Here is a 25,221-nt window from a genome sequence, read left to right as displayed (position 1 = left end):
GTGATTGAGAACAGTCAACTTCACATTTCTAGTACAATAATTTTTCTTTGCCAACTCTAAACAGCTTTTTGTGTGGATGTTTTCTGCACCAGGACAAACTTTACCTGGTACCAAGCATCTCCTCTATTACTGCTGGGATGAAGGTGAACTTGAAACGCTACAAAGTCTTCTCTACAGATAAAAAACTGTGGCATTTATTACAGACAACACATTTCCACTAACTGTAGAAGGAACCTGTGGGAAATCTAACCCAGCTACTTCTCGGTCTGCAGAAGACATTGACAGTACAATATTGGTAGTGGCTGCTTTCCTTCTCTGCTTAAGTAAGATCTAGTCCAGCAAATGCTGATCAAGCATCTGTGGAGTGTATTTCCAAATCTAGTAGTATCAAAACTAAAGAAAAGACATGAAAGGTAGGTAACTGTCTCCCTGGGAAAAACATTGATCCATATTCATGCTGTGTTCTAACAGGATTAGCACAATGGAATTTTCCAGGTTACTTATCAAATATTGCAAGGTGTTGAAACACAGGAGAATAGATGACACTGGATCTCAGTGTGACTCAACATGTAATGGGAATAAACAATGTAAAAGGAGTCAAGCTTCTCTTTTACAAAGTGAAAAGGCAGTGAAACTGTCGTATTGCAGAACCGATACAATTAAGTAGAAATTAATTACACTCAAATTCTGATAAATATATTTGACTCATAGCATTTTCCAGTAAACTATGATATGAATACCAGACTGACTCAATGTTTCTAGACTAATGCCAGTGCATGCCCTTTAATACAGATTAGGTTACATGTCATTGCATCACTTGTGTTGCATTATATTTAATCAGTTCCCATGTAGTGCAATATCCTATACAGAATGGAATGGTGAATCATTCTTCAACTGTGCAAAGATACAGAGGGATTTCTACAAGAAGAATTCTGTGAACTAGAATCCTTTCTGTACATCTCTGACTCTGCATTTTACTTCTGTTGCTGATTTTATTTAAGGAATGAGAGCAAAGACTGCACATGCTAAGACAAGGTTATCATGGATAGGTTTATATCCATATATCTATATCTGTATCTATATCTAAATCTATGACTAGGTTAATATCAACAGAGTCACAGTCCAGTCAGTTTTATATGTTTTCTTGGAAAATTGATGTTCTGTTCATCATTTACTCCATTATATGCTCCAGCTAACAACCTCTCCAGAGAGAAAACTGAAATCACATAGAAGAATCTTCTTTTTGTGAATATAAATTGAAAGTTCAGAAGGCCTGAGATAGTGAAAAACCCCAAAAGATGGGGTACCACATACAGATTCTGCTGTATGTGGTACCTTCCTGAATTTGGTGTTAAAACACTAGTATGTAGAAAATTCCATTAAAATTAATGTAATCATGGCCTGTGTCTTTTATACTTTGTGTGCAGATAAGAAACTCTCTTTTGTAATTTGAAACTTCTTTCTTAAAAGCCTGCTCTGCCTCCTCCAACTGCCATAATTGTTCTGAATACCTGATAAAGATCCATGGTGAAATATCAGTCTCATTGAAGTCAGGGGAAAAATTTGTGCTGACACAAGTAGAAATGGGGCTCTCATTTGCATCCTGCCACAGTATCATATTTGCCAGTAATTTACTTCTCTCCAAGGAGCTGCACCAATAACACTACTATCAATGCTAAACCTACAACCCAATTTCTAATGGAGGAAATGGCTATTTGGGGAGGAACAACCTGGAAGTATAACAAGAAAACATCAATTTCCAAATCTTTTCTAGAACAACTTGTTCCAGTATAAAAAAATTGCCTTTTTTCAAGAAAGAATATACCAATCTTGAATCTTACCTCAATTTTGTTTCCTGTCAAACTTTGTTAAAGGTACACAAGCACAGAACTACAGATATATTTACTCCACTTATATAAATATATAATCAATATAAAATTTATATAGTTTTAATTCTAATTTTCTTTAGCTTACATATACATCAATAGGTGACATGAAACACTCCTGCTGCTTACACCAAAACAGCTTTGACAATATGGATATTCATATAGCACTTAACCAAAATCAACTAAAACTTTGAGATAAGAGTTTGATTTCATATGTATTAATGATTATTCTCAGGCCAATGCAATAGAAATGTATGAATTAATGGGTGATTAATTATACTGTTAATAATTCATGGATGATATCAGCATATATTTCAAAATGGTTTTTAAGAGTTACTTGCTAGCCTAGGAATTTAAATGTTAGTCTGTATTTTAATTATCTTTTTATATTTCAATCTGTCATGTTAATTAAAACTATAAAATTATGGTAATATAAAAAGAAATGTGAGTCAAATGATCTATTAAAAATCTCATCTCAGAGAGATCAAAGAAGAAAATGTAAAGATAGTCTCCTTTCTTTAAACAAGGGGAGAAGAGTGTGCAAGTCATAATCGTGCTGTATGTTACGTTTATTGCTACTTAGAATTTAGTTGGAAATTCAAATATAACACAGTCTGCTCTTGCTTTAGGGCCTAATTGCCTTTTAAAATGCATGTGCCAAATTCTCATAGGGTGTAAACTGGAATAATTCCAACAGACCTAAAGCAGTTGGAATGAAATCAGTGTGTATTTGATCTTGAACTGGCTTTGATGAAACAGATCATAGATTTTTGTCAGTTAAGAACATGGTTCAAAACATACTGTTTCTTTCTCCACTTAAAAAAGGCACAGACTCTTTTTGCATCTGGCACGGTGGTGATCCAATCACTGCTAAAGGCAACTGATCTGTTCCTTTGTGAAGCTGTCCCTCGCCAGCACTGACAGCATCAGGCCCTTCTGCTGAACAGGTATCCAAGTACCTGCCTCCCAACTGCAGCAAGGACAACTGTCAGGAGGGACTCCAGCACGGCCAGGACATCCCACACTGACTCCTGGCTGTGGATCCCACGGATACAATCATTAAGAGGCAGCACCTCCATGGTTGAAGAATGTTGTCACCAAATCACAACTCTCAGAACTATCTTTAAATTGTTAAAATTTCTTTCTCAGTGTTTAAATGCTACAGCAAGATGGAGCAATTAACAGTGGCTCATATAATATTTCCTGGGCTGGGTCTCCCCAGTGTCATTTACACTTCTGATGCTGGTTTTATCCCAGTAGTGTCAGTATCATTAGAAAAGGCAGGAAATAATAATCATTAATAGCAGGAACTGGCTGAAGGGTACTGCAGCACCACACAGTATGACCAGACTGAAAACAATGAAAAATGTGTTAGCTGTTTAGTCATTTCAGTGTGATAGGCAAAGAACACAAATTCTGTATATCCAGGTTTTGAGATTGCTGCTGTTTTCTGAGTGGTTCAATGAGGTAACTGCAATGAATTCTGGAGGAATTAGGTTTACTCCTCTTTGGAAATTCAAATGAAGAATTTGAATATAGGGAAGAATTTGAGAACCTTTTAGATATAAATGTTATATGGTTTGAATTCATTACGCATCATCCTAAGCAAGTGAAAAAAACCTGACCCATGTAGGTACCAAAAGTTCTCCCTGCACTGAAATTAAGCAGTCTACAAACAGGCTGAACTTCCACTGACTAAAAAAATGAAATTATTTCTGCATACTTGCTACTGCAGCACACACAGCATGTGTAAGACTTAAATTAAAATCCTGCCTCAGGATCTACAGATATCTCGCACGGTTCACCCTAGTTTAATTAAGTGTAATGTCACTATCTGTATTGATCGCAAAACACAAAAAGCACTTCCAATGACTCTTTTTGATGTTCTAAACTAGCTCCTAATGAATATTGCTGGATAATAAATTACAAGTACCAGAAAGCATTTATAAGCTACAAGCCAAAACCAGACTTCAACAGACACTCAATAAGAGTAACGCAGCAGCACTGTGTTAGGTTTCTTGGATATCAACTTAGAACATGTATTGCTTCTGCTTGCAAGCATATCTGAATGTTTTCCGTTTTCTTTTATCTTTTTCCTACCCCACCATCTCCCCCTATTCCCCTTTACCCCACAAATGCTGAGCAGTTTCAGTGTAAAGGTTGCTCTGTGCAATTTGCATTAACATTTCCAGAATAATTATCTGTCAGCACAAGCTATACAATAAGCAATGCAAGCAGCTCTGATTTAGTAAGGCATTTGCTCTGTTGTTTTTCTCTCTCCTTCTTTTTTTTTTCCCCTGTTCCTCATCTTGTTATTCTTGATAAGATGGCAAAAAGGGCAGTTTGGAGGATGTCAGGCTCACACATCCACATGGGCGAGTTCTTTGTCGTTACTTGCTTTGGTGGCATCAAAGGCAGGGAGAGCTCCAGAACACCAGGGCCCTCGCTTTGTGGATGTAAAGGTTACAAGTTGTTAGCTCATACAGTAGGAATCCTCTGTGCTTGGGTTTGTTCTTTTTTAATAAAACTAAACTGTGCATGCAAAAACTAGGGGAGAAAACTTGCCACTGTTTCCAACTGATTAACTAGGTAAACATCTTACTGTTTTTACCAATGTATTTTAAGACAACTTGTGCATTTCCCTCTGTCAGGACTTTGAGTGCAGCTCCATATTAAAGAGAAGTTGGGAAACCACAGTCCCCAGGTATGAACAAAATCTGTCTTGCAGCAACAGAATTTACAGTGTGCCATGGGCCATTTGCTGGACTGGTGACAGATATTTCTCACTGACAAACACCATGTATTGAACACAGTGACACAGTCTGATCTGCACGATGCACACATGAAGCGAAGAAACCAAATTTGCAATTTATATGAAGAAGCTGTATTCACAACTTAGGTGTTAGATTGTGCACGGCTCTGAAATTATCTAGGGGATCACAAGTCATTTAGCAGTGATGGTTCTTGAAACTTTAGCTGATGGAGGTGACACAAACCAATTTCTACCAGGACCAGCTCTGCTAAACCCTGCTGTGCAAGAACTGTAAAACTGGTATTGAGGTGACATTGGAATGTGTGGATAGTTTGAGACCACTAGATGATACTCTATTTTTATTTTAGTTTTGCATTTCAGTTGCCAGCCTTTTTACTCTTGCCTTAGGGGTTTTTAAATGCATGCAGATTAACCTTTAGGAAATATTTTAGTATTTAATGTTAATGTTCCAAGATTGTTGAAGTAAATTACATGACTCCCTCACTTTCTGAAAAAAGTTTTGGACTATGGCTGCAGCACTTTCATGTTTTCTACCAGCTTACATTATAGTTAAAAGTACAGAGTCTTTTTTCAATGCTAGTCCAAATATGCCTACACCAGTACATAATGGAAGACTGTACAGGACCCCAAGAGCAAATGCTTTCAGTCTTCAAAAATGTACATGACCAGAGATCCCAGTCCCACAACTCAGTCAGTGGGGAAAAGAACACCTAGTTACCATTAACCCTTTGAAAACCTCTTTGCAGCAAGAAAGAGCAAACAGAGGGAGAAGCAAAAAGAAAAAACAAAAAACAGCCAGCACATAATGGATCATGCCTGGTAATTTAGGACTTTATTTTCACATATACAGTGGTTTCTTGACAACTTTTGGAGTGTAAAGGGATTTCAACACAAATCATGGTGAGATTCACATAATACATCTCTTACATACTGTATCTGCACTTTTGCACTTCTGTATTAGAGTAAATCGTACTTTTAAAGGGATTTTTGCCTGAGAAATCACTATAATAATGCCAAGATCAATCTAAAAACTTTGTAGATATATTTATTTGCTTTCAAGATTATTTTAAAATAACCATGGGTGTCAGAAAACATTCTTGTGCTTGTATGTAGATTGCAAATTATTTGGGATGACTTCATTGCTTGATTTTGTAGAAAAGAGGTTATTTGGGACTGTCCTGCTCTGTAGTAAAATAATTGTAATACAGCAGCCTTTTGTTGCTCTTTTACTAAAACACCCAATTTAAGTTGCTGAAAAATAGCAATTTACTAAATATCACTTGAAGCTTTGCTTATCTGTGGAATGTTCCTGGGTTTAAAATTAAAATTAAAGCTTTATATATGTGCATATGTGGGAGTCTGTGCATATATTTATGCATATCTATTTATATGTGGATATATATCTAGTTGGAGAGATTTTGTAGGTAGGTCTGATTCAAATAGTTTTAAATTATTATTGGCTTTCTTCCTCATGTTTCATTGAGACATTAATTTCTAAAATAAAATAGTTTCAGGCACTGCTTTGAAGTGCAACTAATCACAAAATATCAGGCCTGCACTCAGATGTAGTTGCCTCTAAAACTGTTAAGAGTCTCCCCCTTTAGATTTTTTTAAAAATCTTTTTTCCATTCATTACTCTAATTCACTGCTCTATTAGGACAGGCATTCTATACATCCTGTATAATGACATATGTCTAGAAATAATCCACATGAGAGCGAGTCTTGGATTTGGTTGGACTGATAAATATCTGCAGTTATTTTGAATTTATAATGAAGAATTTGACTTAATAGTGTTGTACAAGTTCATGCAGAGCAACTTGCTGATAACCAAGTAGCTGAAACATACTTCTTTCTTGGTGGGAGTTCTGTCATATATGCTTTAAGAGAAAATTAAATCTGAAAGGCCCATCATTTTCACAAATAAAAAAATTTTGCTCAGAATTCATTATTTTGAGAGTTAGAAAGTCTCAAGTACTTCAACATTTCCCAAAATTTCAGAGGAACATGCACCTGAAAAACACTTTCAATATATTTTACTTTGGTGATCATAGTCTTTGGCTACGAATAAGAACCAGTCATGATCATGAAGTTTGCAAGAATGCTGCATGTAGAGGTGTCTAACCTTGGCTGTAAACGTGGATCAATTCAGCCTGGAAGGTCAGAACTGGCTAAACACACCTGTCATATATGCCACTGCTTTGGAATCAAAACAATTAGTTTAACTGCTTTAACAAAACCTCAGTTCCTTCAGGATAATCACTTAAAAGTATTGCCAAACCAGGCAGTAAGGATGTAACATTTAAGCTAAAATTCAGTGTTCAGTCATGAGCTTTTTATGTTTGAACCAGATCTTTAATAAAGGGATTAGTAAGACTTTTTTCAGCACTAGAAAAACCCTAAAAGTTGCATTTCAAGCTCCTGCTGTTGTGTACTTCAGAGATCAGATAGACGTTTCTAAGATGGATTTTAATTTTATGAAACATTGCTTTAGTAAAGATCTCATAAAATCTTACTTTAACAATGTCTGAATTATGGGCTAAATTATGTTTTTCAAGAGTACCTTTTAACTGAGCCACACAAACCAAACAGATTTCTCAGGTAATCTAGGAAAAAAAAATCACGTGGATGGGAAAAAAAATTTCATATGCATAATCACTGCTCAAAAATTAATATAGGGGAGCAGAACTACAGTGGCTGTTCTCCCCCACTTCAAAACTGAATAAAATAAAAAATTCCCTTTCCATTGTCTATACATTTTTCTATATAATACTAGGCTGAATTGCCTTGCGTGCCTCTGAACACCAAACGATCTCAGCACACTGAGAAGTTGCCTCACATCAGTTGCCTTGCATCTTCCAAGGCTTCAGTTTTTTAAGCTTATTTTAAAAGTGAATACAAACTAGAAGGAATTAATGAAACCTCACTAAACTAATGAGAAATAGAAGTTATTGGCTGGTGTGAAACAAATTGAAGAGTTGATTGTGTATATGTGTAGAACAAAACACAGTAAAAAATAAGTATCTTGCTGGTACTACCAGCAATGAAAGACTGGAATTGCTTAATCTGGAGCAGAGCCTTTTAAGAATAAGGGTTTAATATTTTCAGTGAAAAAGGTAGGCCCAGCACAAAGAGAAGGCAAGAACTCTTTCAAAGGTCTTGATTAGGAAGCTGATGTACACCACAGAGCAGTTCTCCAGGCAGTGACTTTAAGTCTTACAATTTGGGCCATTTAGCTGCCCAGGGAGGTGGAGTCACCGTCTCTGAAGGTGTTTAAAAAAATAATGCATGTGGCACTCAGTGCCATGGCTTAGTTGATAAGGTGGTGTTAGATCACAGGTTGGACTTGATGATCTCAAAAGTCTTTTCCAACCCTGCTGATTCTGTGATTCTGTGATCTAATCATTAAATGAAACAGTGAAGGTAACCTAGATGAATTAGAATTTCCTTCCAGGAAAAGCCCAAACTTTCATTTAATTTTTTTCCTTTAATGGTCAGAAAGCAATTGGGTTGGCAGGTTTTAGTAGGGTTATTGAGAGAGATTGAACAAGCAAACATGAGCATGATGAAGAACTCCACAAGCAGGGGCTTTGAGGCATGATTCACTCCATATGAACTTAATATTGTTAACACTTGGTGTGTGACCTCCCTCTGTATTATATTCCTGTTTGTTACATTATTTGAAAGTTGTACTAATGGCAAGACAGATATTGATAACCCAAGAAAAGGAGTAAGTAAAGGAAGAGAGATAGAACAAAATGAAACAGAGCTTTCCAAATAGAAGTGCTGAGAATAATAAAAATAAGAAGGAAAGGAAAACCTGCTTGCAAATAGGGTATTGTCTGGAGTTAACATACGAAATGGCTTTGATTTTTTTAGTTTGGTGGTTGGTTGTTGGGTTGGGTGGGGTTTCTTTGGCTTTTTTTTTTTTTTTTTGGCTTTTTTTTTTTTTTTTTTTTGTAAGTGCTGGGTGGAAAGACCAGGTGGCAAAATTCAATTGTGAGTTAGCGAGGACAGTGCAATACCCACCTAAATTGGAGAGGACTGTACACATTTCATAGCTTAAAACAGATCATATGTTTGCAAGAAGGGTAGCACTATGACTTTGCGCATCTTACATGGATTTTTTGGCATGTTAGCAGCTAAGCACGCTAAAAAAAAAAGCAGGTCTTCAGTTCTAAAACTTAAAAGCCACATTTCATAAAAGGCTTTTAATCAATATTTAGAGGTACTCAGGCAAATACAGGTGCCACCTTTTTTTCACAAGATCTATGGTGCATCAGTTATAGAGTCTCCATCACTCCTCAGAAACCTAAATTTTCTTTTAAGCCCAGGCCATTATAACTAGAGTCACTGCCAAATCCTCATGAGTCTCATGAATGCACAATACTTTTCACTTTTGGTTAGTCACAATAACTTCAAGCCAACATTCCTCTTTTGATGTTGAGCTTGATCAGCTAGTTTTCCCAATGCACTTTTTCCCCATGGTGAATGTAGTAGATAGTGTAGCTAAGCTTTTTGCAGGATTCTGCACTCCACAGTCAGCCTTCAGGGATGCTAAGTTTAAGAGTAAGGAAACAGTAATTAAAAGTGATTAGGACAAGAAGCCTCCATGCTATGAAATGTGGACTCAATTGTCCTTGACACTGGCAGAACAAGGCAGCAGGTTTTGGTTTTGATTACAGCTTTACTTGGGATTTTAATAAACATGAGCCAGTATTCAAACTTTTAATATCCTGCTGCTTAACTATTTCCAAAAAGCAATCCAGCTCTTTTAAACAGTCCTTGTTTAAAAATTTTAATTTGTTTGGCTCTGTCTCTGCTTAGAGAAGTTGTAGCCTCATGGTAACTCTTTTATAAGTTCATTTCCAGAATCACAGCAATTGTTTTTTTTTCAACTAAGTGTTTCCGCATGTGCCAAAAGTGTCAGGCTGACAAGCTTTCCTGCACCGTTTTATCTGGTTCCCACAGTAAGCATGAGAGACAAACATAGGAATGTGTCTAGTGCTGACTAGGCCATCAAGGATACAATGATACTTACAGCTCTTCCAGGAAGCGGAGATTGTGCACAGGGTTTGAGGGCAGCTTAGTAATGTTGTTCATACTGAGATCACTGTAGGGAAAAACAGACAGAGACTCAATACAGCATGCCACAACTGTGGCATCCAGCTGTTCATTCCACACATTTTTAAGTACTGCATTAATAAAAATTAGTTCCTCTGTCAGAATTGATGAATCATTATCTACTTAGCACGTTAAACGTTCCCTTTTCATACGAACACAGCTTTGTCAGACTAATACAGGCTGCAGCATGTTCCTCATTTCGAGAGATTTTGGAATGTTTATCATGCTCTATAAATCAGCTACAACACTAAACAACACTTAGTCGACATAATTTTAATAAACCACTGTACTGTATTGAAATGTACTTGGAGTAGTACAGGAGAATCACTATGATTTTTGTTGTTGTTGTAGCACTGTAGTACACTTGGTTTACTAAAGTAGACAGGCAAAAGCAAACAGATACAAAGTATCTGCATCATCCTTAAAATTTCATTAATATGGAAACACTTTGCTGTTGCCATACAGCCTGTTGCATGGTCATACTGATCTGCCTTGCCTCACACAGGCACATCAGGTGTCCCCAAAACCCAACTTGACTTAGAGAAATGACATATTTTTAAATAATAAACATTCCCTTTTTGAGTGCTCTTTTGTTACAGGTACTCAAATTGCATTAAATAAGTGAAATGAACCATAAAACAAGGGTGTAATGTGATCCTGCTCTGTAACACACTTCCTGGTGGGGTTCCATGGTGGTAGTTCCTGGTACAGGAAACTACCAGCAATATCAGCTCTGTCAGAGCTCATTCAAGCTATGTTTTAGACTAAATTTAATATAATACCCTTTTATTCTTAACTTGCCTTTTCATTGTTTTCCACTGTCTTCCCCATGCCCTACAGTATCATTATAACTGCTTTTCATTCAGTGCCAAGACTGTAAACAAATTGCATAATAAAATTCTGCGTGGAAGATACAACTTACACAACTGTATCAAAAATTCTGTAGATTCTTAAAATAAAATTAGGATTGACCTGCATATTTTATGTAAGCATTATACAGTAATTTAAAACTCCCCACTATTTAAACATATCTATGCATTTCTAGCAGTGCTTATAGTTTCCAGCTACTTTTGGTAGTATTTAGATAACTTTATTTCTTCCAGCTGTTGAGAGCTTACAAGGTAAATAAGTTATCTGTACTTTGGTGGGTAGGCATCCTATTCCTACTCCATCTAGTTCTTATTACTCACAGTCTGTTTCACATTATAGAATATATGCTTTTAGTCAGCATAGTTAATTTAGATGTTTGATCTTTTGGTGAATTTTAAGATGTATAATTTAAAAACATACTTCACGTAGAGATTTTAAAAAAAAGGAAATGTGTTAATACTTTACAACAATTATCAAATCAATACTGAGTAAGGTTTCTGCATTCACTTCAAAATCAAAGTATAATTTGAGAAATGTGTACTTATTAAATTCATTTTTTATTGTAACACTTTATCACCCAATTCTTTCGTACTGTGTAGCAGGTTATTGCCCTTTCACTTTGATAAAGGCTCAAAGGATTTATTCTGGCAAAGGAACAAAAACATGGATTTATTTGGCAAAAGAAAAACTCATCCAGGTAGTGAATTATATACTACTGAATATTAAGATAAACCCAATATTTTGACAAGATCATTTTGATTATGATATTTTCAACACATGTCTTAATGGGTTTTTGAAAACATGCCAAATCACATTTTAGACTTAAAAAAAGCCAGCTCTGGTGGAAGATGGGAATGATTCATCTTCAGACACACATGTATTTAGGGCATGCTACAAACCCAGCATTAACCAGTGCTCTGGCTGATGAGACAAACCTGAAGTCTGCTTTTCTAGCATATTACCTTCTATTACTAGCAGGCAATACTGTTCTACTTGTATCATCCAATGACAAACCAGTCAGAAGCAGTCTCCCCAGGCCCTAATATCTTAAGAGGATTAGAACAAGAGAAGGTGGCTTTCATTATGTGCTTTGATGACCAAGGAGAAAATCAACAATAAGTGCATTTTCCTTAATAACATCTTTAGACCCCAGAGGTGGATCTGCCAACAGTGAACTGCTCGGTCCTATTCTCCTTTTCAAACTCCACTCATGTGGTAAAGTATGTCTACCACATCATATGATGGAGGAGAACATCTCCTTTTTGGCAGGGTACACTGAAGCAATTTCTATCTCCCTTTAAACCTCCCAGTTAAATAATTTCCTTCTGTTAGATTGGTTACTTTTTTTTCACACAATTCTTTTCTTGGAACATAACATACAAAGGTGTTTTTGTGCAACCAAACTACTAAACATTACCTATGCGTATTTCACAGAATCATGGAATTGTTTGGGTTGGAAAAGACCCTTCAGGTCATCCAGTACAATCTTCAACCCAACACTGCCATGTTTATCACTAAACCATGCCCCTAAGGGCCACATCTATGCATCTTTTAAGTATTTTCAGGGATGGTGGAGGTAACAGGAATTATTCTCCAAGCTTGCTCAATAATCTCTTTTTAAAGTAGCTTTTAAGATACCAGCAACTAATACACAGGACATTAGAGTATATGTTGGCAATGTGCTATTCTTGTAGCTGTAATGGTTTAAGGATATAAGGCAGACTATGGTAGTGAGAGGTAATATATTTGATGAGGCTAGCTGACACAGTTGAAAAAACTGAGAAACTTTCAGGCACAAAAATTGAAGCTCTCTACTTCTTCCAGCTGTACCAGTTGGCTAAACACGTGACATTATTTCTCCCAAAAAACCCCCACATCCCTTACACTGGCAAAGCAGTAGTTCATCTGCGCTCACAGTTTTTAAATTCAGAATATTCTTTTGTTTCAGAATTACCATGAATGCATTTAATCCAATTTTTCTTCACTGGAATGAGTGAGAGAAGTGCTATGGCACCGAGTTACTTCTGAGAGGTGACTCAACAAAAGTGTTAATGCAATGGGTCTTGTGCGAACAACACTGCAAAATTTGGGCTTCTGAACAGAAATTCCTCACAGTGCTCTAGAGACAAATAAAGGAGGTTCTCAGAATTTTGGTTTGCTAGCATTTTGGACTTGCCAAGAAGACATGGTTAGGATGAGATTTACAGCCATTAGCTAGATCAAGCACAGCTAACAGCCAGAAACAGCTAGGTGGTAAAATCTAGGGTTACATCATTACTATGAAAACCAGTAACAATTGCAGAGAATATATCTTATGTCCTGCACACATGATGGTTTCTTTCTATCAAATGGGTTTTCTGATTTCTCCTTTCAGTGCTGTAAAAATTAGCAATTTTCTCTCTCTAGGAAAGAGAAGGGCATGAAAGCTGGCTTGCACATCAGCATTTGCAATGTAATGCTTAAAAATATTAAAATCAAGGTACTGGAACTTAAACTATCCTCAGTGGAATGGTTCTGATTTTGTATCAAATCTTGGTAGTCTCTCACAAACTACAATGATGAAAAACTTAGAAGTATTTGAGTACTGAAAGCCTTTAAATAACTCAGTGTAACAGAACTACACCCACCTCACAGCATCACAGCACATACAAATCCCACTGATGACAGTAGGAGCAATATAGTAAGAGTACACCCTAAATTTACAAATTCTCTGAATAGAGACAGCCATAGCCCCACCTTGGTGAAAACCACCATGAGCTGCCATATCATAGTAAAGAAAAGGTAATATGCTATTTTAAACAGTGAGATGAATGCATTGTCACTTCTCCCATCAGCATTCCTGCAGCCTGTTTCCAGCTGCTGACTATAAAGGCAACATACCAGCAAATGAAACTTTCATCTTTTCAAAAGATAAGGAGCTTTGCTTTAGTGACTGCTTTGGCAACATGACTCACTATAATGATATCTTATTTATACTCTGGACCAATCAATCACCATGTAGCGTCTCTGGTGACTTGTTAAAGGAATCCTAGCTCTGATTAAATCTTTGAAGACCAGAAAATACTGAAAACTGCATCATGCATCTACCTGTTTTTTTCTGGGTGAGTGGATGAGTAAATGAGCATTTGCAAAACAGCACCCAAGAAGGCAAATACAGGTCTTTGTTTCCCCCAGTTTTATTGTCCGTGAACAAACACACTGAAAAAACATCTAGTTACCATCTTAAAAGTGAGTAGTTCACAATGAATTCCAGAAAGCCAGTAAAACAAGTTGAGTGAACTAGTTCTTAACATATAAGAAATGAGTCTGCAGGCCTCATTACTAAGCTTTTATTAACTGTTATTACAAGAGATGTTTCAGTGACTATTCATCATGGAAGTTTGGTTTTTCATGTTATATTTATGTCTTTTAAAGGAGAACAAAAGTATGCCTAGGGATACATGCTAAACTTCTACTAGGCTAAATATCTATTATACTGAATAGTACAAACTTGTCTATCCATTCCAGGTCTAATGCAATAATCCAATATTAAAGATAAATATTTTTGTAGCCAATTTATTTAAACAGTTGCAACCTGTTTGATTTAAAAAAATTATCAAGATTTTTTATTAATTTTGATTCTTCTAAGCTTGCCTTATCCAAGATGTATTAACAATTCTTTTTATGGAAGTTTTTGACAGATAAAACACTCTCATAAAATACTGTCAATAGACTGAAGGTAGTAGTCCCTTAGTTGTTACCAGCTGAGAACAGTTTCTAAACTAAGACAATTTCCTTAATTCATTTAGAGCAAAATTTGACACTGGCTTACATGTAGTAACACAAAATGATGAAAACAGTTGAATCCTACATCTGCTCTTCCCTTGCTCTGCCTATCCTTTTAACACAGCACTCTTGTTTCTAGTACTGGCAGGATATAGCTAATATCCATGGTAAGATGGAAGAAGATGTTGGCTATTGACAGCATGCTATCTACTAATGCAAATGCTTCATCCTTTATGGAAAATATCTTCATATGCTACAGCTATATTAAGGAGATAAATCTATTTGCCAACACTGTAGTAATACAAGTTCCTGTTTCCTACAAATAAATTGCTACAGATGTTTTCATTTGAGAATATCAATAAATAAATATAAAAATAATTACTATCATAATGATAATAGAATAATAATTACTATCAGAAAGGGAACTAAGACACCTAATGCTAAGTGACATGTTCACAGTCAAGCAGATGTTTATGCAACACGACACTGATGATGAGTTGTCCAGCACTGTTTTCATTGTTCACACTGTCCAATCATGGCATTTACACTAATTTACCGAAGTTCAATGCATAAGCTGTCAATAGACTAAGGAAAAAAACATATTTTCATTTTATTGTTCCTAGATTACATTATCTTTCAAAGTCAACATGAAAATTGCTAGTCATGTATTTGCATGTTTAATACATGCGGAGCAGCACAGGACAGAGTATGAGCGTGCATAAATAAGCATTTTAAGTGTTTTCTGGCAATTAAACCATAGCACTTTTCATAACTATCTTCAAACTTCATCTGTGATTCTCTGAAGAATGCTATAGCAAACTATGATTAAGATACGAATTTCCACTGCATGATTCACATTTGAAGAGTACATCTTTGTATTTGGAAAAATCTTCTGGAAGAAGTAGTACATTAGTAGGAAGAAGCAGGAGAGAGAGGCATTATAGACATTACTGAGAGTAGAAATCTCACAATCAAGATATTCAAAGTAAATAACAAGTGACAATAGCATTTCTGCCCTTCTGTATATTAAAAATGCCAAATGCTATTATTAAGTCTTTTAAAATCCATTACCGTGTGTAATATTGCAATAGCAAATTAACAGCAACAGATCCCATGCTACAGGTTTACATGGAAGGGGTATAAGGCTAAAAAAGGATTGATTGCTTGTTTACACATTTGTTACAGAAAATTTTTGTTACTTGACATTGAAGCTCACTCCTTCCAGAGACCCAACTCCTTTGTATTGAAACATGTCCTGCAACAAGCAAATGATGATGTGTGGTCATGTGCAGTGAGCCTGTGTGCCTGCACACTTCTCAGTGTGTTTCATGCCAGTAAATGGACAGTACTCCCTCTGTGCCTCTGTGCTTGTTCCAGCCATCACAATTGTAAATAGATATATATGGTAAGGATCAAGCACCTTGAATTTAGGGAAACCTCAAAGGTGATCCAGTAAGGTCAGGAGGGCTCTGCCTACATCTCTTCTGTGCTGTTGTCTATTGGCCTATATAATACTGGATCAGGGCAAACCAGGCTGACAGGTCATATCTGGATCCAACACAAAGTAACAAAATGCTTTGGCCAGACTTTTTCAGTCCCAACACCTGTCACTGAGTTCCTCTGTTGTCACAGACAGCAAAATTTGGCTTATTACTGCAGAAGCTCTGTAACAGAGTGATTTTAAACACCGTGCAATATTCCTGAACACAGGCAATTCTTCCATATAAACATCCATCAAAGTCTTACTTATATCTGGACTGCAGAACACTTGCAAAGCAAACAGTATGTGCATGATTAATCTTTTCAGGAAACAATTTTGCCGTTCAGTTTATCCAAGACTCCAGCAGAGGGAGCAGGTCAGAGCAAACAATTAGGGTCAAAAAAAGAAAGTAAAGATCAAAGATCAGACCAAACACACCCAATGCTGAATTAATCTGACAAGTATCTGACATATTATTTAGGTAAAAAGACTCTGGCTCTCTGTTTTTTTTTTTTTTTTAATATCAAATTCATGATGCTCACTAGATAAAATTAACCATTTCCTTCCAAAGCTGATTCATGGCTGTTCATTTGAGGTTGAAGACTCAGTTTGCTAAGGAATAATTACCAGGGTAATTTAAAAAAACATTCCAACATGTCAATCATTTGGTATACTTAGCTCACATATTACAAAACTTAAATATCTAAAGGAGTATTTTATCATACAGAAGCCAGCAGAGGCAGTTAAGAGAGGACTGGATGGAATTCCTCTTCCACCCATGCCCACAGATCGTATTAGTACATTTTTACTTTGTGAGTTACTTGTTTCTGCTGCACTAGTTCATACAGATTATATGAGTACTGCACACATGATTAATCTTGTTCAAATACTGAAACAAAATACAACAGGAAAGTAATATCAGTTTTTATTGTAATTTATGAAGACAACTACTGGCATGTTTATTGTGTTTTTCATTACTTGTTTGTTTATAAAGTACTGTTTATCTTATTTTGATGAAGAATAGCACAGTTAAATTGACAAGAGATATGTATTAGATGTAACCAAGTCTGGGGAAAAGAAACCCTTGGTTTCAGAATATTTTCTGCCACTACAGATGTTACTTATTTTTTACAACTATTTGCTACATAAATGACAAAAATACATTTTTTTGTTATTATTTTTTGTTTTGTCTTTTTTTTCTTCTCCTGAATGACTGGACACATTCATCCATATTAGAAACGGGGTGTCCAATTTTCTTTTAATCCCCTGCCTATAATTTCATCCTTCTGGTTTCAATGAGGCTGTTTCTAAATTATGGTTATTTATATGAGAGGAGAACATGTACAAAAAGCACAGCATAGTTTGATTATTGACATGCTACACCTTGTCTACAGCAGAAACTAATTCAAAATATATCTGAGCACAAAGATTCCAAATATAACCCTTAAGTTATAAAGTGCAAATTTCTAAATTAACTATTATGGCTCACCAGTAGTGAATTGGTCTGAATATCTAACCATAAATTATGTACAGCACAGATGATATGTTACACAAACCAATTTTAAAACTCATCTTCACCAAAATACCCAAGATAACCTCTGTGAGCCTTCTGAGGGTGAAAATTAACCATGATTAGCCTGATTTCATTCGTAACAAGACGCAGTTTAAGTAATTTATTTTGTGCATCTTAACTTGCCTCAACTCTATTCCACAGCACAGATCTGAAGAATTTAAACGCAAAGAGCTTTGAGAGCTCTACTATAAACACATTTCAACAGTGATGGTGTGAGCATGAGTATCTGTGCACAACAGATCTGTGCATTCAGGGCAGGAAATACATCTCCTACACTGCACAGTGCAAAGGTCCCCAAAGTACAGATGAGTGAGCTGGGTCCAGAGCTGGAAGATGCACTACCACACTGGGTACCCTCAGAGAAACTAATTATCCCAGGTACAGCAGGATGATGCTATCACTGTTCCAATTTCATAACACCAGATCTCTGCACAATGCCACTTTGTGCGAAATAGTGGATATATACATTGGGTATTCCCAAAACAGCTCACTGCAAAGTACACATACTCTGGGTGAAATTCTGGATTAGTAAAGGAGATGGCAAAAATAAAAGTGAGTCCATGCCTTTAATTTCAACTGATCTTTTCTTTTTTATTTGTTAGATGATTTAGCAGTAACATGCTGGTAAGTTTCTTCGCTACTCTTATCCTACAAGTTTCCGTTTTCCTATGCCTTGGTACTGAATCATAGACACAGAATCATAGAACTGTTTAGGTTGGAAAACACCATTAATATTATGATGTCCAATCATTTTAGCAGAGCACTGTCACTTCTGCTTTTACTACCGCTTAGTTCTACCTTATGTACAGTAATTGAAGAGTTCCAGCAAAGAAAATGATGCTATGCTACATTACACCTACTATAGTTGTCCTTTGAAGTACTAATTTGATCATTTTTGTGCTGTTGCTTAGCTGAAATAATTATCTACAGAATCTTCTCTTTATTGCATGGACAGCCCAATGGATGTCATATCATCAACATACTCAGTTTCATTCAATATTGCTACCAAAAGAATTTCTCCTGGTCTCTCCCCTAATCCAGAACTGCTCATTCTTTGTAAATATGCTGTTTAACCAGAGTTGGCAACTGATCTATATTTAAAAAAATATCCAGCAGGAAAAAAAATGTTTTTAATTGAAATCAGTTTCCTGAATTGGTTCACTACGTTGGTGTTTGTGCCTCCACAAGCACAAATACAGAGGAGAAACACATAAGAAATGAAGTGGAACTGGTTTATTTCAGTTGGCAGTTTTGGCTTGGACTAATGCAGGCTGATCTTATACCTAGGATGTAAATATTATAAACATTCGTCAGACATAGAAGTTGTGGATTTTTTTTATATGCACATGTTCCCTTTTTGTCTGACAGAGCTTGTATGCTGAAACACAAAAGGCCTTTAGATCTGCCAGCTTCTGGCTGGCTGACAGTCTTTTCCAACACTTCCTATAGAGCTCAGAGGAATGACAAAGCTGTCAGATCTTTCCCTGACTGGTTGAACATCCACATTTCTGCAACAGTAAGTGCCAAGAAATATGTATCTTAATTCTTACAAAGATAATGCACTTAAAAACACTGTATTTCTCCATCAGGTAATGATTTATTTTTTTCTTAAATAATCAAAATTCCCATTCATCATGAGATGCCTTCCCATGGACTGGTCTAAAACAGTCTTAATATACATAAATACCAGATCCTTAATCATATACTGACATTACTTGTATCTAGTCTCCACACATTTTCTTTGCTCATAACTGATCAGCTGCCCTTCAGATAGGCAGACTACTGAAATACCCAAGCTAGCTTTAAACAATTCAGGTCAAGGAGCAGTGTTGAGACGTTCTAAGCCACTCTAACAAGGAGAAATGTCCAGTAGAGAGACTTCATGTTTTTTATTGAGCTGGCACATATTTTTTATGTGCTTATGCCAGCATAATCCTTTTGTACTAGAAAGAGCTGCACTCTTTCTAGTACAAAAATGTGTTCTCTTTTGAGAAATTATTTCCTTTTACAACTTAAATTAATGGGATCAGAGCTTTACGATTAATATGTGGAGGTAAAATACTTCACAACTATTTCTGTTGAGGTCAGCTGAGCTGTTCAGAGGATAAACCAGTACTTATTAGGAGCAGAGGCAGCACCCTGATCCAGAAAAAATGATCCCTGTTTCCTTCCTTTTATTCACAGAGTTTACATAGTCCACTGTTTGGAAACCTCATTTTGAGGGCAATGACCCACACTTCTGGTGATTGTTATGATGATCACAGAAAACCTTTCAGGGCAAGCAACTAACTGGTGCTGTTCAGTCCAATCCTCTGCCCTGTCTCTGATTCAGGCTTCAAATATGAGTTTTGGATCTTCCTGGAGACAATATCACAAAACATCAGTAGCCAAAACAAACCTTTACCAAATGTAAACTGTTGCTGCCAACTGTCTTGCACCTGTGTGCAGATGTGAAACAGTGTGTCCTTGCTGCACCTGTCTGGTCTGCCTATTTTGCTCAACAAAATGAAGGTTCCAAGATCTCTTTTTCTATTCCAAATTATAAAAATGTTGGAAACAATCAGTTGCCCTGTTATTTACAAGTCATAATACCTCTAATACAGCAAGTCAATGTCAGCACTAGAACAGTGCCTGGGGGTAAACAGCTGGCTCCACTGGCAGCAAAACTCCCAGTGACTCCCATAGATGGAAGACATCATTGCAGGCCTACCAGTTCCTAATGCCAGGTTCTACCCAATAGGCAGTATTTCATAGTTGTGGAAATTATGCAACAGCACACTGGCTTGCCTGAAATAGTGCATGTAGTACTCGTAGGTTCACAGGGAATTTTTCAATGTATTTTTTTCAGCCATTTTATAATTTCTAAAATCTGTTGAGTTGAAGGCAAGATGTCATGTAGGTCACTAAGGATTGGAAAGTTTTTGGCTGTTACAGCCTTGCTTTGTTTTCTGTTTGGTTGTCATGCCTGATCCAATTTTTTCATACTTAACTTTTCATTCCTGGTGTTTTTTCAGAGTGATGAGCTGATTCTGATCAATTTTCCTTTCTCACCCTCTCTTTTCCATAGTCTTTGCTCAATTTTTCTTTAACATCAAGCTTAGGTTTCCAATCAGCTCCATCAAAAACCAGAAGGATTACTCAGAATAATGTACATTGTGATGGAGTGAGAGACTGAAATGTTAATGGTTAAAGGCTCAAACAATTGGCCATTTGCAAAAAGCATTGGGTGTTTTCTGAGGTAACAGGTGCAAGGTAACAGCCCAGGTGCAGCGGGTATGAGCACCAGAGGATGACCACCACAAATCAACCTTTGTTTAGCAAGAAGCTGGGATTTGAGCCAGCAGATCCTGGGAGGTGGGGTAGTGCTTTTTATCATGTCCTTTTTATGCAACTGGCTCACGTGTAAAACTTCCCTCTGGGGGAGAGATACTGGGACATTCACATGTAGGTCTGAAGGTGCTCATCTCCTCTGATGGGGTATAATTGGCTCAACTACTCTAATGAGAAAAAATTGTCATGTCTTAGGTGTCATAAACCATCAGAGACCCCCAACACACCCCCAGACTCATTTCTAGGTCCTTCCACCAGAAGACTGCACGTGAACCGCAGTGTTGCATCTGACAGTGTAAAATTCCACTCCAACCCCCCAGAGGGGACACCTGGGCAATCCCACTTGAACCTCACCATTTCTTAACCCATTGAACTTTGTGTTTCATGGGCTTCCCCCCCCCACCCCCAGCAGACCAACACTGTGACCATCACTTTGATCAGCAGACATCTAAATTGCAACAATCAAGATTCATTGCTGGATCCACGCGTGGCAATATCTTTCTACCCTTACCCTTTCTTCCTCTCTTTCTTCTAACTTCTCAAAATACAATGTAAGCTAGACAAAAAAATACCTTGTAACTGCCTCTTATCCATATCTGGATGAGTTCAAGTTGCCTAAGTTTATTTAAAATTTGCCAAGTACCTTATTCTACCTTAATATTCTAAAGTTTGCAAGTAAAAGTTTGGTATTGAATGTCTGGAGAATTGTGTTTTCTTCCGTGCATCCCCTGGTGTGAATCAAACAACACTCCCCTTAACCTGTGGAGAGGAGTGGGACGTAACAGATTGTTCTTTCTGGGTGAAGATACACCATCCTTTTTTAAGAATAGAAGCTTTAGACAATCTGGGAGCTCTCCGATAGGTTTAGTTTGGTTTGCAATGAACAGCTAGCACAGATGAACACCACAGCACTCAAGTGCTACATGACATGGGCTTCTTATGACCACTGGTCAACTCACACAAGACAGTACCTGCCACACGCTATTATTCCTGCTCTCTGTTCCCAGATGGTGGCAAAATGGATGCCAGTATGAAAATGGTGCAGATAGAAATGATATATGGGACAGAAGTCAAAGCACTCACTAAGCAGAAGCAGGTCTTCTGCTGAGATGTATTGTCCTATTTTCCACATTCTGCAGAATCCAGTCAGCCTTCCTTTCCTTTCATGAGGAGTTTGGAGTTGGTGGGATGCACAATGATGTTCTCCTTCACACCACACACAGGGTATAAAGAGACTACAGCAGCTCACATCCTGGCTTTGCTCTCCTGTCCTATGTGGGGAGTGATGTCCAGATTAAAGGTGAAGGATGCCCTCTCAGTCATGGCCTTGGCATTTCAATCTCAACTTTCCCGTACTTGTGACAGTCTGGAAGACAGCACCACATGGTTTTACATGCATAAATACTGTTGCTATTAAAAGAAACACAGAGGGGATTTTGTGGGCATTTGTTATGACTGAAAACCAGAAATCTCTCAGGAACTTCAGGAATATAGCCCCAGCATTTCCTTGCATAATCCACCAGAGATTCCAGAGATTCCCTTTTCCAGAACTGTGCAGCAGGTTCTGTCACTTTTTCATTTGTGCAATTTTATAAGGCTCTTCAGAATTCTCATCTTGAATCCTGCAGATTCTGAACAGCATGGGCAAAAGCAAGGACTTCAAGTCATCCTGATCTTAAATTAAAACACCTTTAACTAAAACATGGTCATCTAAGGTTCATCATCTTTTTTTCCTAGGTCAATCCCATAATGGATATATAATGGATATTTTAAAATAAAAACATATGGTTTGAAAATGAGTTTTTAAATAACCAAAGAAAAGAAATAACATAGAAACAGGTTTTAGAATTTCTGTGGAATAAAGGACATTATTTCAAAAAATTAAACTCAGATGATTTGTCTTCTCACATGTATAATGTATGAAGTTCCTTTTCTTTGAAAGCCACTATTAGAGAAGGATATGGTTGCATGGTTAACAAATGCTATGAGGCAGAGAGACTTTCTTGATCAATTTTTCAATTCACTAGAATTTTCAGACTCGTATTTCACCATTTCCAGCTCCCATATTAAAAATCTATTAGCAGAAAGCCCATTGAAAAACTGATCATGAGCACAAGAGACTTTTTCTGGAAACACTTCTATTCAGTTCTCATGCCTGAACAAAAGCAGATTGGCACATTCAGTTATATACAAACGCCTTTCAAAGGGGCCACCCCCCCTTTCCCATAGCCACGCGTTTCAGGGCTCTGTGTGCTGAAGGAAGCCACTGAAAGGTTTGCAGGGGTGGGGAGACCAAGGGCTTCCACCGAGATCCTTCAAAGTCCTCCTTCTCTATAGTGGGAGGATTTCCCTCGAAATCCCTTTCAATAGCATATTGATGGCTTTGAAAGCTTAAATGGCATTTGTCAACCATCAGTAAATCTTGAAAACTGTTTCTGCAAATAGCTCAACTCCAAGTCTCAGATTTTCTCATTAATCTGCACGTAAGGCCACTGAAGACTTTTTCAGAGCCTAGATAATGCCTGGATTAAAAGATCCATTCAGAAGGGAAAACTTTAGCATTCACCTTGTGTACATAGCCATTTCACCAGTGGTATTCATGGGTTGTTATTTCAACTCTGCATTTGTCCTGCAAACAAGACATTTTGCCACAAAGACTTGGTAGAGACATTCTTCAGTGAATTACTGAAACCTAGCCCCACTATTTGTCATGGTTTGTTATTTTTATCAAGTGTAATCAGTTCAAACAGAAACCCTAGACTGACAACTTTACAATTATGTTACTATTTTAAGACTGGAAGGTATGTTTCTTCTAATTCAACAAAAAAACTGATTAAAGCACAACCTGATTGCTTTATCTAACGAAACAGTCTAAAATTTCCCTTAAGCAGATGTCAGAAATTTTTTGTTTGTTGTATATTGAAAGTACAGGCAAGAAAATTATATTATTCCTTACTAAACATTCATAATTTATTATATTTTATAAAAACTTTACATACTTTAATAATTTCTAATATGTTACATACTGCTTTGTGTTTCTTTTAGGACAATGCAGTTTTAATTTAACTTTCTCCAAAGGAAGCTGAGGAACAGGCCTTAAACCTTCAAAAACCTGTGCCCCCTACACACAAACATTTTTTAGGCTGCTCTTACATCCCAGGGACATTTTTTTGTTCTCTTTTTTTTTTTGGTTTTTTTTTGGCATTTTTTATCCAATAGCTTAAACCAGAGTCAAAGTATGACCTACTTTGACAGGCACAAGGCGTACTATTATTATTATTATTATTATTATTATTATTATTATTATTATTATTATTATTACTACTACTACTACTACTACTATTATTACTATTATATGGTAAAAATGTTTAGGCACCAAAGAAAAGAAGAAAAACAGAACATCACACATTGGAGACCCTAGGCAAACTCTGAGATGCCAGTAATGCCAGTCAATTTTTTTTATACTTAAAGAAAAAAAATTTCAGACGCCGGTCAAATTTCCCCCAATCCAGATAGATCTCATTGTTTGAACAAACAGACCTTTCCACCATATTAGAAAATTTACTGTGGATGGCAAGGACACATATCCTGGGGATCATTGGATACACAGGATACACAAAGATTATCCTTTTATGATTTTGGAAGGGAGAATGTTGCTATGGAACATGAAAGAACACAGGCGTACACCGCTGCTCTCAAGGTGAAGAGCAAAAACAGAGAAGTTTATTTTTTAACTCCAACACATATAGTTTTCCAAAAGTGACAGTGGATTGGAGGGTGACAGTGCCACCTCTCCAATGACACTAGACAACAGTCTATCAAAGTTCTCTTCCTCCATAAAGGAATGCACAACAATGTGCTACTTACAGAAAGTGTGTAAAAAAGTTCTCTAAAAGAATGTCAACATCAGAAAGCTTAGAAAAACTTAAAAAATCAGGTCGACAGGAGAAGCTTAGTCAAGTCCGTCCTTCCTTCCTTCCTTCCTTCCTTCCTTCCTTCCTTCCTTCCTTCCTTCCTTCCTTCCTTCCTTCCTTCCTTCCTTCCTTCCTTCCTTCCTTCCTTCCTTCCTTCCTTCCTTCCTTCCTTCCTTCCTTCCTTCCTTCCTTCCTTCCTTCCTTCCTTCCTTCCTTCCTTCCTTCCTTCCTTCCTTCCTTCCTTCCTTGTCACAATGTCCCACACTTTTTTCACTATCAAAGGAAGAAACCTTGTAATTTAAATTTGAAAACTCTCTGCAACTTGGATATGGCATCACAGATCATCCACACTCTGCCCAGCTCATTGTGAACCTCATATGAAGCCTGTCACACAAATTGAAAAAGGTGTTTTCTACTCCAAATGTCCCCCTTCACACATGTTACTGTGTTAGCAATCCTGCAATTCTGTGTGTCTTTAAGATTTCTGGGGGAACCATGCCATGGCTCTG

At 36.9% G+C, this 25,221-nt stretch overlaps 1 protein-coding gene across 1 annotated transcript in view; it reads right to left on the bottom strand.

Moving 5' to 3' along the window:
• LGR5 (leucine rich repeat containing G protein-coupled receptor 5) overlaps window positions 1–25,221 on the bottom strand; it is a gene marked incomplete at both ends in the record, with an annotated part of 88,029 nt that overhangs the window by 40,772 nt on the left and 22,036 nt on the right. Inside the window, one exon of the mRNA XM_084206025.1 lies at window positions 9,698–9,769. Coding sequence (XP_084062151.1) covers window positions 9,698–9,769 — 72 coding nt within the window. The remainder of the gene's footprint in view (window positions 1–9,697; window positions 9,770–25,221) is intronic.

The sequence above is a fragment of the Fringilla coelebs genome, assembly GCF_963513975.1.
Source record: "Fringilla coelebs genome assembly, chromosome: 5".
In the NCBI taxonomy this organism is placed as follows: domain Eukaryota; kingdom Metazoa; phylum Chordata; class Aves; order Passeriformes; family Fringillidae; genus Fringilla; species Fringilla coelebs.
This window is presented reverse-complemented; position numbering and strand designations above follow the sequence as displayed.